General features: G+C 40.4%; 1 protein-coding gene across 1 annotated transcript in view; it reads left to right on the top strand.

Annotated features, from left to right (window-relative positions):
• The window catches only part of WWC3 (WWC family member 3), a gene marked incomplete at its 5' end in the record, with an annotated part of 97,361 nt that overhangs the window by 56,570 nt on the left and 27,082 nt on the right, over window positions 1-13,709 (top strand). The window contains 2 exons of the mRNA XM_084263080.1: window positions 2,653-2,802; window positions 4,880-4,953. Of these exons, the coding sequence (XP_084119206.1) occupies window positions 2,653-2,802; window positions 4,880-4,953 (224 nt within the window). The remainder of the gene's footprint in view (window positions 1-2,652; window positions 2,803-4,879; window positions 4,954-13,709) is intronic.

Below are 13,709 nucleotides of genomic sequence, written 5' to 3'. Positions count from 1 at the left end.
CTGGATAGAAAGCCTGGCCAACAGCTGGCAGCCCTTTGCTACCTGCCATGGAGATGCTGGAGGGTGTCAGGAGCAGCTGAAGTATGGGCAGAAGTTGAGATTTAAGTTCTGGCATCAGGATCTTAGATGTTACATGTGCCTGTAACACAGCATGTGTTAGCCAAAGATGCCAGATGGGACATAACTTGTTTGGGAGAAACCTCAAGCTTTCTGAGTCCTCAGGTTTTGTTCATGTGGCTGGCTCTGCTTTACCATGATTTAGCTATGATTGGAATGTTTATAACACTTTAGCTGATTTGAATGTTTATAATGTTTCCAAACCCTGTAGGGATCCATCTTGATTCTCCATACAGCAGGAGACTGACAGGACTAGAAGATTTCCAGTGAATTTTGAAGAGTCTTAGACAGTAGTTTGCAATTTTCAGTTCTCATAAAGTGGAAGATACCCTGGTTTTCATTTTGCCATGTTGTGGGCCAGTTTGTTTTGCAGCAAGTCTTGAAGGATGAAAGAACTCTAGCTAGGGACTTCTCATCAGCATAACTTGAAAATGAATTTTGCTGTCTCAGGACTGAGAAGAAATAATTCTGTTTGTCCTTCATAAGATGGCACAGTTCACTTGGGAGGTGACAGAAGAATTGGTTTTTTGGGGGAACCCAAGACAACTGAGCTTCTGGAGGCAAGTAGCGGTAGGCATGTCCCACTGCTGGCATGCCTGGCACTGCTCTGCACTGTCCTCTGCCAGTGCTGAGCACAAAATCCTGGCCCCACTCAGACCTGCTAATACCAGAAAAGGGAGCACATGTGCTCTCCATGTGGCATGTGCCTACATCTGTCCCTGCCTTTCCTGAATAGGAAGAAGACAAAGTGTGTATGACGGGGGGGTGCTGGGGTGGCTGGGAAGCACAGGACCCCTGCCCCTGTGGCTAGGGAGCCCACTCATTCATTCCTCCTGCACCAAGCTGCCTATTTTCTCCCTTTTTCATCCCTATTGGAGGCAGGTGTGAGGGAGGGACCAGTTTATGATGAGGACAAAGGGATGGACCAGGTATGACAAAAAGACTGGCCACCAGAAAAAGCTGCTTCTGCTGGCTGCTGCAATTCCTGTGGATGATTCCTAGGCTCTGAAACTAGATGCCTTTGTCTTTGAGATGGCCTTGCTGTTCCTGTGAGTAGCAGCCAGTTGCTGTTACGCAGGTAACTGCCAAAGGGGCAGGCGCCAGTCTCCTCTCTTTGGTGACCAGTGAATAGAACCCCAGGGAACAGTATGAAGAAGTGACAGGGGAGGTTTAGGTTGGATGTGAGGAAGAGGCTCTTTACTGAGAGGGTGGTTGGGCACCGGAACAGGCTCCCCAGGGAAGAGGTCACAGCACTGAGCTGGACTGAGTTCAAGAAGCGTCTGGATGATGCCCTCAGTCCCGTGCTCTGACTTGTCTGGCCCTGTGTGGAGCCAGGAGTTGGGCCTGATGATCCTTACAGGTCCCTTCCAACTCAGGATATTCTGTGATTCTATGAGTCCAGATTTGTCATCTCTACTCCCTTAGTTGAATTTGTTGTAAGAAAAGGCAGCATTTGTGTTACCCTTTTTCTAACTGTAATTGGATATTGCCAGTAACTGGGGCTTGTGGCAACTCACTAGTTGTCAGAGCCGCTGAGGTTCCTGAAGATCATCCTTTTCCCAGTGCAGTGCTTCAGATTAGTCTCTGATTCTGTTGTTTAGGCACTGAAATAAGAAGGTTTGAGAAGTTCTATGTGTGTTTTTAGAAGCAAATTGTTTGACACTGCTCTGATTTGTAAATCATTACAGTTCTTCAAATTCCTGATAATTTTGTTGTTGTTGTTGTCCTTTATCTTTGAGTAAGGGGACAGAATTTAATTTTTTAATGTCTTTTTAATGTCCATAAGATGTGTAATGCGTAGGGTCACCTTCATAAATGGCAGTCTGCACAGTGGTTTTGTTACTGATACTAATTATCTGTAACTTTTGGAAGAAAGGGACTGTACAATCAGAAAATAAAAGCAGTATTAATAATTTTGTCTATTTTTTTAAAAAGGAATTTTAAGAACCTGCCAACCAAGCTTGTGTGGTCAAACAAGTTGTTTTGTGTGATTTTTGCCTCCTTTCCCTTTCCACTTGAAGGCTGCCTGAGGTCTCTGCTTTACCCTTACAGTTTGTGTATGCATCTCAGATGTCCCTTGCCTAACTCATAGTGTAAAACATCTCTTAACTACATCAACCTTGAGTAAGAGAGCCCAAGACTGAAATAAGCTGTCATAAAAAGTACAATTACTATAAGGTACTCATCAAGTTGGATGTGATAGCAGTAGTGGCTAAGGAATGTAACCTGTGCAGAAGGTGGCAAAAGGGCAGGTGAATCACGATTTTCTTTCTTATCATCTAACCTGACAGTTGACAGCTGCTAGATGTAAAGAACTGTAAACCATACACAACATAGATTTAAAATTATTTGTTCTAGATATGTTTACTGTTAACCCTCTCCTTTTAAAAGGTGTATCTATTTCAAAGCAAAGCTTCTGCAAGTTAGTAACACATTTTACTGTCTGTAAATAGCTCTTTATGGGCAAGCTACCTGTCATAATTAAGTAGACATTTTTTTTTTTCTAATTTGTTTTACATGTCTCCTCTTCTGTAGAGCCTGGCCAAGTTAACAGATGGATTCAGAAATAGCTGTTGTATTAGAGATTCCCTGCAGGACCTCCAGCACAATTCCAGTTCGCTCAGTGATTCCTGTTTACCTCAACAACACTGCGATGCTTGTTCTCAGACTGACATCACTGGAGAGGTATGTTCCTCCGCGAGGTGCTTGCTGTAGAAAATAAGCAGCTTTTGTGCACAGTGATACATCGTTATTTCCTGGTTTAATTTAAGAGGTGTGGGCTGCAGCAGAATGAAAAACCCAGAGCAGTGTTGGTGGCGAGGCAGTTGCGTTTGCCTCTCGCTTCCAGTGCGTGTGAGCAGCGCTTCTGAGCGATTGGCTTTGTGGTTCCACTGCTTGAGCATGGCACAAGGGCATAGTGATGTGCTCATAGATCAGCAACAGGTAAAATCAGCTCCTGGACTCAACCAGCCTGGCAGAGCACTACTTTTATCATCACTTCAGTGACAGCAGGTTCATCTCTGAGTAACCGCTCTTGCTGAGGTGGCCACAGACCTCTTCACATCACCAGCTCTGACTTACTGATACTTGTAATGACGCCGGCAGGAATAAAGAAAAATGCTTCAGCTTGAAGTTGCAGTAGAGACCTGATTGTGTCATGTTAGTGCTCTGATAGTAGTGATGGATGTCTGTGCATACACATATGTACATATGTAATGTCTTGTTTTTACCAGGCTTGTCATCGGTTTTCATATATGCCAAAGATGCAGGGTTGATTTGTTTCTTTCCTCTGAGACAAGGGAAATATTTGTTAAAGTCTCAAAGTATTTTTCTTAAAAACTAACAAAAGTTCTAATCTGGTCTGTCATAACTTTATGCTCAAAGTTGCCTTTAAATATGGTATTTGAGAAGAACGTATTAGCATTCCTTGGAAGTAGTTCTGTGTGAATGGATTTGGGGATTCCAAATAGTAAAAATTTGGCTTGCACTAGTTCTATGGCAGCTAACTTCTTGAGCAATAGAACATTTGTTTCTGTGGATGAGATTTGACAACAAATCAAGAAGACAACACTGTTTGTGGTTTGTTAAAACTATAGTTTGGATGTTACTCCACATTTGGTCAGAAATTTTTATTGAACTATTTAACTTTTTAACTGTAGGCTTTTATCATCATCCCAGTTCTCCTCTGTTGTCTTTCACTGCTGACTAGTTGTCAAGTTGGTTGTCTCCAGAAGGCCTCTAAAGGAGAGGAAATCTGTTTTTAAGACGATGTACTCCTGTAGCATCTAAGAAAATTTAGCTTAACACTAGGTTGTCTTTCAGTGTGTTAAGTAGAAGGTGCCTCAGGGATGTCATTTTTTGGACTGGTGGTGGGTGGGATTATTGAATTCCAGAATGAATTACCAAAAGGAACGTAGCAGCGTTTTCCCATTCACAGGACACATTGAATGCCATCCAAGACAAGCCAAGTATAGTCTGAAAATTGTGTCTATCAGGTATAGGGTTTTTTTGGTTAGAAAAGTAAAATCACATAATTACATTAATTGTTTTCCTGAATTATTAGTGGAATATGATGTATTAAGATTTTTTACATGTGTGATGGTGAAGAAAGCAAAAGCAGCAGTTAGATGAGAAATCCAGAGGTGTAGCAACGCATTTAAATAGGGACTTGGGCTTAATATTAGACCATATGCAGACTTCTGAAGAGGGGAACTGCTGATGCCTGAAGATGGAGTGAAGTTGCTAGAGAAACTGGGCTGTAATCAGTAGGACCTGTAGCATAAGTACACATTCAGTGACTGGTTCAAGGAGCAAGCGATGGTTTTGTAATAGTCTTTAAAACACACTAATGATCTAAGTGCTGATAATGCATCCCAGTACAGGCAATATAATCTGGGTACTTCTAATTAAACTATGTATAAAATAGCTGCATCAAGTGGCAAAAGCTTTCAGTTAAAAATATTCTTTTTGTTTTAGGCTTGGATAAAGTTGAAAAGCTTTCACTAGTCATCAGTGATTTTATTTGCTAACTCTTAATTTCTAGGATCATAATTAATTGAAAAGGCTCATTTATCTTTTGTATTATTAGCAGTAAAACCATTTTTGTATTTCTAAAGCATAAAACTGCTTTTACTTAAACCATTGAGATGTTTTTGAGCCCAGTATGTGCAACTAATTTACCTCTTTCTTTATTGAGGGTGTTTTTAAAATCTTATTTCTCCATCTCTTTTCTCCCTTTCCTTGCTCTTCACCTCTGCAAAAGTTTGGGTTTGATGACAAAACAAGACTTGTAGACAAAGTAAGGCTGAACTGGCAATACGAAGAGGCCAAAAAGAGGTAAGTAAAGATAATTTTGTTGGGTTTTTTTTATTCTCATGACTAAATTTTTCAAAGTAGAACTGGAACCAGCCTCCTACCTGAAATGTCTTTAACAGAGTAATTTGCTTACCATTGAGTACTTCACTGATAATAAAACCTTAGGGAAACATAAGACTTTATCATAAGATTATTATATTTGTTTGCAGAGATAAAGCTAAGTGTCAGGCTTGTTCTACACTTGCATAAACACAGAACTGCAGTAGTTGAATTGGTTTACGTTTTTCTCCCACCTCTTCTCAAACTTCAACATAAACAGTCATTACACTTACCATTTACACTTGTCAGCCTGGTCTGTCAGTATGTGTGGAGCTTTGTGTACCTGGGTTCTGAGTTCAGTGGGCTGAAGTCGTGAACTTAGCGTGAAGAAAGAATCAGGAACGTGAGTGAAATAAATGAAATGATCAGAGCTGAACAAGTGGGTACATAAAAATAAATGTTGACATTATAAAACCTTTATTCTTCATTAACCCCTTCAACCTAATTGCTTGTCGTAAGTATTTCTGTTGTGAAGGACAGTCTTGCAGTATTTTTTCTCAACTTTGTAAAGCTAATCTATTCTTATTTAGTACTATTTAAAATGCTATCTACTGATACAGTTTATTCCTCATTTAACCTCATTGATTTCACATTAATTTGCCATATATTCAGGACAGTAGTGTAGGTATAGATGATGACTTCAACACAGTAATCTTACACGTTTAGGATTAATTTAATTTGTGCTGATAGAACATTCTCATATTAAAATTAACTGACTTAAAAGAGTCTGTATAGTTAACTTTGAAAACTGTAATTTAAATTTTTTTTTTTAGGTTAGGGTGTTTCCTTTTTTCTTTTCATCTTTGTCTATTTTCCCAGATTTTTTTTACACCTCTCAGAACAAGGGTTAAAAAAACCTACAACACTTTTGTCTTTTTTTTTTTCATATTATGGTGACTTTGGGGGAAACTAATTCTGTCATATGTCTTGGCAGGGATTGGGAGCTTTATAGATAATTGTTTTGGGGTGTTTTTTCTTGGAAAATTTACATTTGTTTGAACTCAATGCATGGCTCAAAATTAAATTGGTGCCAGCAGGTTTGAGATGAACAACTGTATCTTCAGGATTTGTAACGAATTAAATCTGCATTGTAAAATACTGTATGTGAATACCAGTCACTGTTACATAAAAAAGGATAAATAATTGGGAAAAAAACCCCACTCAACTTGTAGGCTTAACCATTTAGTGCTTAATGGTCCAGTGATAATTTAGGGCTTCATGACAGTTGCTGGAAGGATAGAATTTGGTTTTGTATTGCTTATTTAGTTTATAATGTTTAACTGAGTGATAAGAAGATTGTATTAAAAGTTTAGTTCACTTTTCTGACATACCTTTTCTGTGTGTTTTTCTAAACAGTTCTCTTGTGTGTTACTGCAGGGAAAAGGTAGAATGATGGAGGGTTTTGTTGGTGTGTTTTTGTTTTGTTGGTGTTTTTTTGTGGGATTGTTTGGTTTGGGTTTATTTTTTTTTAAAGTAGCAGAAGCACATCTCAGCCAGAAATGCCAGACGTTTGTTTATGCTTGGACTGCAGTATTTCTGAGTATCAGAAGTGTGCTGGGGGTTGATGTTAATCATCAAGCGTAGAAAGTCCAGGTGATTAAGCTTCCACCTAGAGAACAGTAACTGCAGTAAAGGTAGTTACACTGTCCTGGGATGGCAGCTCTTGCCCCAGTGGTCTGTTATTTAGCAGAAGCCTGTTAGTTGCTTTAAAAGAGTGGCCTGATTCTGCCCAGAGTGTTGTACGGAAGTAACCAGCTTTCTGCTTTTGAGTGGAAAGCACAAAGCTCCTTGCCCCTACCAGTTATCTCTGTGGTTGCATTCTTCATTTATCATGCATTCCTTCCCCTTAGCTTGCTGGCATTTCTGTAGGGCTTTTGTCTCTACTAAATATCTTTGTGTTCGTTCTCCCTTGGCTGGTGAAATATGTACTGTTACTGCACAGTGTGGGTGATGGAATGTGCTGTGATGGATTAAAATCTACAAAGTAGAAAATTAAAATGCTACAGTATGTCACAACTGTAAAGCAGTATATTAGGACTACTTGCTTGTCAAGGGGGGGTGTGGAAACATATAGCAAATAACTGCAACAGACAAACTGTCTTACTTCCAAGTTTTAAAGGAAGACTTTTAAAATATATTGCAGGAGAAGAGTATATCTATTCCCTTAAAAGAAAGCAAGAAAAAGGCCCTACAAAGTAAAGGGCAGTCTGTTGCATTTTAGTTACCCTTGTGAATGTAGCCAGTTCCTCATACAGCTCTCTAGATACAAGCAGAATATTTGCTGTATGTAGTAAAGAAGATTTTAAAAATAAAAATGTGTTCTCTGTGTATGGTGTCTTAGCAAGGAAATGCAGTATTGGGATTTCTGAATGAACTCTCTTGAGGAATTCAGGAGATGAGACCCAGTGACAGAAGAAAAGTTGGCTTACACTCCCAAAATATCTCTCCTCCCTCATAAAAGATACTTTGATTTTAATTCCTCCTTCAAAACTCTCTCCAGCTGCTGAGTGGTTTGGCCTTTGCATAAATTAAGACATTCACATAGCATTTTTTTTCCTTCCTCCCCTTCAGTTTCCCACTGGAAGGAAGTTGAATAATTTGCAATTTAATTCTTCCTGTGGGCATTTCAGATGTTGTGAGCTGTGGGTTCTGACATCTTCAGTATGCTGGGGAAGAAGTCCACTCTTCTGTGTATGATGCAGGCTCTGGGAGGAGGCATGCTGAAGAGAGGCTCAATCACCTTTTTCTGCTCTTTACCCTTCTCTTTCCCCCTTCCCCCCCATTCTTTTTAAATAAACTCTACCTTATTTCCATGGAATTTCTTCTCTCAGATCTGTCAGTGTGGCACTCCAGAGGAGCAGGAGGGAGGGAGGATGGGCTTTTTGAACACACAGCCCCAAGCTGCCTGGATAAATACTGGTTTTAGTTTCAGTTGCTATTTCAGTGAGACCACCTCTCATGAAAGCATTTGCTCACTGGAAAGTGTACCCCTCAAGCACTTCTCTGAATAGACTGTTTCACAGAAAGAAAAGTCAAAAGCTAATTGTTTTTCTTTGATAACTCTGAAGTTGTGCAGTTCAGTATAATGACTACATGAAGTATATTAGCAAATGATCAAGAAATGTCATTGCTGCACTGCCTCATATCCTGTGATCCAAGAGATGAAAAATGATCCCTCCAATAAGAAGCACCACAATTTTAAACTGATTTTTAAACTTACTTTTTTAAAATAAACCAGTCTGATGGTAACTGACTTTCATGAATTAATACATCTGAGTATCTTCAACTGGCTTATCTAATTAGATGCAAAGCAATAATTTGTTTATGCCTCTTACAAATTTCAATTGAAGTATGTTATTTTTAATGCTGTTATTTAAGTCACACAGTGGCAGATTTACTTTAGCCTTGAGAAATCCTCCTCCTCACCAGTACTTAATATTTCCACATTCCATTTAAGAATATTTCCTTCTTTTCAGTACGGTTGTTAAAGTTACAAAATTGTTGTTTTGGTTTTTTTTGCAAACTTCCTTTGTTATCAAAATTAAATTTCAGTTGGGCTTTTAATAGCACTGTCACAAGCAGAAGAGTGTCAGTGCAATTTGTGCTTGTACTGACAAAATACATGGAATCACAGAAATCACAAGGTGGGAAAAGACCTTTGAGGTAGAGTCCAACCATACCTGTCCACTACTAAACCATACTCCCGAGCACCTCGTCTGCTTGTCTTCTAAATACATCCAGGGTCGGTGACTCAGCTGCCTCCCTGGGCAGCCTGTTCCAGTGCCTGACAACCATTTTGGTGAAGAACTTTTTCCCAATGTCTAATCTGAACCTGCCCTGGTGCAGCTTGAGGCCATTCCCCCTTGTCCTATCACCTGTTGCTTGGGTGAAGAGACCAACACCCATCTCTCTACACCCTCCTTTCAGGGAACTTCAGGCAGTGATAAGGTCTCCCCTCAGCCTCCTCTTCTCCAGGGTGAACAGCCCCACTTCCCTCAGCCACTCCTCGTAAGGTTTGCTCTCCAGCCCCTTCCCCAGCCTGGTTGCCCTTCTCTGGACACGCTCCAGAGCCTCGGTGTCTTTCTTGAGGCGAGGGGCCCAGAACTGGGCCCAGAACGGGACACAGCACTCCAGGTGGGGCCTCACCAATGCCGAGTACAGGGGCACAGTCACTTCCCAGGGCCTGCTGTTGGTTGGCTATTGATAGCAACATTCCAGTACTGATACAGTAACATAGTCGAGTGTTTTCCTCTTAAAATTCATATTGTGTAGGTTAGTTTCAAGGTGTAATTGCCTAATTTCTAGTGAAATTCAGTGGATACATGTACTTTATTCTGCTAAACTAATCTGTAAATCTGATTTACTGATGAAGTAGTTTGTCTGGTATCACATAAATGCCTGTCTCTGGCATGACAGGGAAACCTAAATCTCCTAGTGTCAATTCTAAACATAAAACTTTTTCTTTGGCTTATAAAGAAAGCTCAGCCATGTTCTTGAATCACCTCTAAAGTTTTCATTATACCAGTTTACCTGTGAATTGGGGAAAATAGTAATTACTCTCTGCCATTGGTTTTAGCAGCTTTTGCAGTTTTCCTGGAGATGAATACCTAACTGCATCTGCAAAATGCCAGTGGACTCTAAAGGTTTCAATAGTGTCTTAAGCCAATTTAAGACCTCCTTGTTGTTGAATTGGGCTGCCAGGAAGGCTGGGATATTCTGCAGAGCGTACTCGTGTTGTCCGCCAAAGCCACAGTGGCACATACTTGCAGGAACGGCCAAAGTAGACACAGTGGAGAAATTTTGTGAGCTTTTGGCTGAGTTCCCCTGCTGCTTGTTCTTTCCATTTCTTTCTTCCCCTTTCTCTAGCCTTCCACTCTTTGGATATAAATCATAACCACTCTCGAGAGGGTCTACAAATTCAGGAAATTACTGAGTTCTTACACCCTTCATTCATTATGCATCTTCAACCCCACAGTCACCTCTTCTGCTTATCACATGTAGGAAAAGGGCCTTGTTACCTGAAGCAGCAGAGAACTGGCTCCAGTTATAATCCTGAGGAAAAGAGTAAGCTGAGCTGGTCTATGTTGACCATCTCCATTCACTTGTGTGATTTTTTTTTTTTTTCTTTCTTTAGCCCCCATTCTCCTCCAGATCATAACTCTGGATGCTGCTTTTTTTTTTTTAGTCCCCACTGGTCATCCCATTCCACAGGTAACAGAGGCCTCAGCTGTAGGCTGGTCTGATATGTCACCAAAAAGTATAGACATTTAAATCTAAGGGTTATTGTAGAGTTTGTTTTTTTTTTTTTTCCCCCTTGGAAAATTCTAACAGAGTAAGTTCTAAGAGCTTGTTTAAACTGGAAAGACCAGAGCGTGTAGGAAGTGCCAGCTGTAGGATGGCCATAATTTGTCCCTTTTATGAGGATAAGTTAGGATCTTTGTATTCCTTTGGTGTGTTTCCCTCCACAAGACATCACCTGAATAATGGTCTAAATGTGGTGTTAGTTGTAATTGTAAATCAGACTATTTAATCTTGCAAAAAAGTGATTTTTACTTTAATCTCTCTTCTAATGCTGTATTTTAATATCTCCTCTAAACTGAAATGTTCTTGAGCTCAGCAGTGTAATTTCACTAGGTCTGGGTTCATGTAGATGCTAAAAATATTTTAGGTTTGCAGATATTTCCAATGACAGAGGCAGAGGGGCTGCCCTGTTTTGTCTAGGGGGGGTGTCTGTGCAGATATATAATAATTCAGACATGCTCTAAGTGCCGAAAATACTTCGTTTTTTCTCCTCCATGATGTACTGTGTAGTAAACTATTGGCTGTACTGACCTCTGCCCTCACGCTATGACGATGTTATTTTGGGCAAGGCATTCTGGCTGCATTAGTGTGGCCATTGCAGAACAAGTTTGCCAGTTCAAATCAGTGTTTACTTAAGATGGCCAGGTTGAACTTTTGTCATCCCATCCTCTGTGCCCCTCCTGCTTTTCAGCTTAACAGGAGCTGTTATATTAATCTCTATTTGAAATTTTTAAATATTGAAATAAGCAGCGAGCTGGTTTGCCTACCTAGGAAACCGGTCATTCGATACCACCTACCAGAGCGTGGAATGCAAGCTCCTCAGCACTTGTTATGCAAGGATGGGAATGGGCAAAATGCCTGGAATGTCGATGGCTCAAAATTAACTGCTTTTTTTTTTTCCCCAGGAATATGTTAAATTGCTTTATCAGTAGGGACCTAAGTATATGGCATCAGGCCAGGTACAAGTACGCTTTTACAGTGACTGCACTTGAGAAGCAGTATCTTAAATATTTAGTCAAAAGGAAAAAGGTGTTTGAAAAATAGAGGCTTCATAAAGGGTCCTAAATACATGTGGGGTTTTTTTTTTCATCTTTAAATTGCAATCGATTGATTTATTTGAGTGGGTGTTGAAGGTAGGTGAATATATGCACTGAGTCTGAAAAAGCAAAACAGGCACCTTTTTGTAACATGCTAGCAGTGAGAATGACTGCTGTAGTGTAGGTGTAAAACCTGGCATGGACAAGGACAGTGAAACTGCTTATTTATGCATTTATTGTGTTTGGGAAGAAAAGCTTGTGTTGAGAGAAGACAAATTGCAATTATGAAATACTCTTCAGAGGATTTTTAAATTTATTATGCTTTTAGCAGAACTGACATGACTCCTCAGAGATTTTTCTTGGGTTTGAGTGAGACCAGAAAAGCCTTAGGGATGTTTTCTAGCCAAGGCGATGAGTTTAAAAAAAGTTTATCACTGGTAGGATTTCGGAACAACTTGTGTTGAGGGGGAGTGCTCAGCAAGCAACGAAATTCCCCCCAAGTTTTGGTTTGCTTGCAGGAGATACAGGTTGCAGACAAGTGGCTTTCTTGTGCTGAAGGTGCCCTCCCAACAGATTATGTAGTGTTTTGCAAGTGCTTTTTCTTTGCTTGAATGGAAGACGTGGGGACAAGAAGAGCTAGCTGAAATGCTAGAGTGTCAAGGGGATCACAGTCCCACAGAAGCACCCAGTCGGATTTTGGAACTCTTCAGTGATACAGACCTTGTCCACAGCAGTACATTTTTCCCTTAGTAACAGTGTAATTAAGTTACTGTACAGCAACTTCCTACTTTCAGAGTATCATCATATCAGAAATGGGGGTGGGGGAGGACACGGACCATGACTTTAAACTAGAATGTCATACACAAAGGAAGCTACATGCTCTGGACAAGCTTAAGTCTAAATTAAAGCATCCTGTATTGAGGGTGATGTTTTACTCTGCAGCCAAGCTGATTCCATGGTTAATTGGTGCTGAAAGCTGGGGGGGTGGGGAATCCCACCTTCGTACCACCTTCCCCTCTTCCCTCTTGCCTGCTGGTATTTCTCTCTTCCTTCTTGTCTTCAGCATTCTGTGTGCCTATGGTCAGCTTCTTAACCCTGAATTAGAAAAATAGCTAGCAAAGCAATTGGGAGTGTGAAAATGGAGAGGATCAGTCCTTCAGCTATCCTGTAAAACAACCCAGAGACTTCACTGGTCACATCATCTGTCACCTGCAGGCTGTGTAAGACCTTACGAGCAGTCACTCGGATACATTGCCGGGCTCACCTGATTCACTCTGGCTTGCTGTGCTGCGGTAACCCGATTGCACCCGAACTCTGTAATTCTGTTTGAAAGGACCTCGAGTTCCCACTGGTTTCATTTGTCACTGAACACCTGAAAGGCAAGCTGTGTGCACTTCCAGGAGCGTTGACTGACTGTAGCAGCCTGGGTAGGAAAGAGGAGGGATCCTGACCGTGCTTGCTCTTCTTTGCCCTGCTGATGGGGCGAGGTGTTGTGCAGGAAGCTGCATCTGGAACTCATGCACAAACAGCTGAGGCATGAAATAAGTAGCCTGTACGTATTGATTCACAGCGGTGCTTTCGGTAGCTCTTGGCCGGAAGGTGGTTATTAATGCAAGGTGGGGGAAATGGTACCAGAGGGCTCAGTAACCTATTCTTCTTTAGACCAAAATGTAACATAATAGCCAAGGTAAGGGCGGGGGGGGGGAAGTCTATTTGACAAAATCCCCAGTAAAATGCCTATTCATTTATCAATGCAGTCATTGAAAAATGTTTTATATTGATATTTTATTTCCCTTTCCCTGATAGTAAGGTGGCCAAATACTTTCCAGATGTCAGTATGAAATAAATATTGCATGAGGATTGGCTCTTAGATGGGGAAAACTTCACCTTTGTCATGTCTCTGCTTTTTCTTTTTTTTTTTTAAACATAGGGTATCACACAGTGGATCCTGTATGGATCTTCTGTTTGCTTGTTATGTGCTTTCACCTTGCTTTGTTATTTTTTTTCTTTCCTGCCAGATAGTTTAAGCATTCCTTTTTCCAAAATAACTTAAAAAACAGGGAACACACATCCTGCTTTTGTGGCAGGCTTTAAATGTGGTTTTAGTTATTTATTTAAAGGGTGATAATAATTTATGGTGTACTGAACTTTGAATGCTGCAGTTTGAAAGTGAAGATGAAACTCAGGTGTAGACCCACATAACTGTTGTACAGTTCTTTAGTTAAAAATTCAGAAATCTGTATTTTTCTTTTCATTTTAACTGTAACATTGCCTATTGTAAGAGAAGCATAAATACCTACCAGTAGATGTGTTCTCTCTGTTCTGCTTACATACCTTTTG

This window comes from Gallinula chloropus (assembly GCF_964237585.1).
Source record: "Gallinula chloropus genome assembly, chromosome: 1".
Classification (NCBI taxonomy): Eukaryota; Metazoa; Chordata; class Aves; order Gruiformes; family Rallidae; genus Gallinula; species Gallinula chloropus.
The sequence above is the reverse complement of the archived record's forward strand: the minus strand, read 5'-3'. Positions and strand labels throughout refer to the sequence as shown.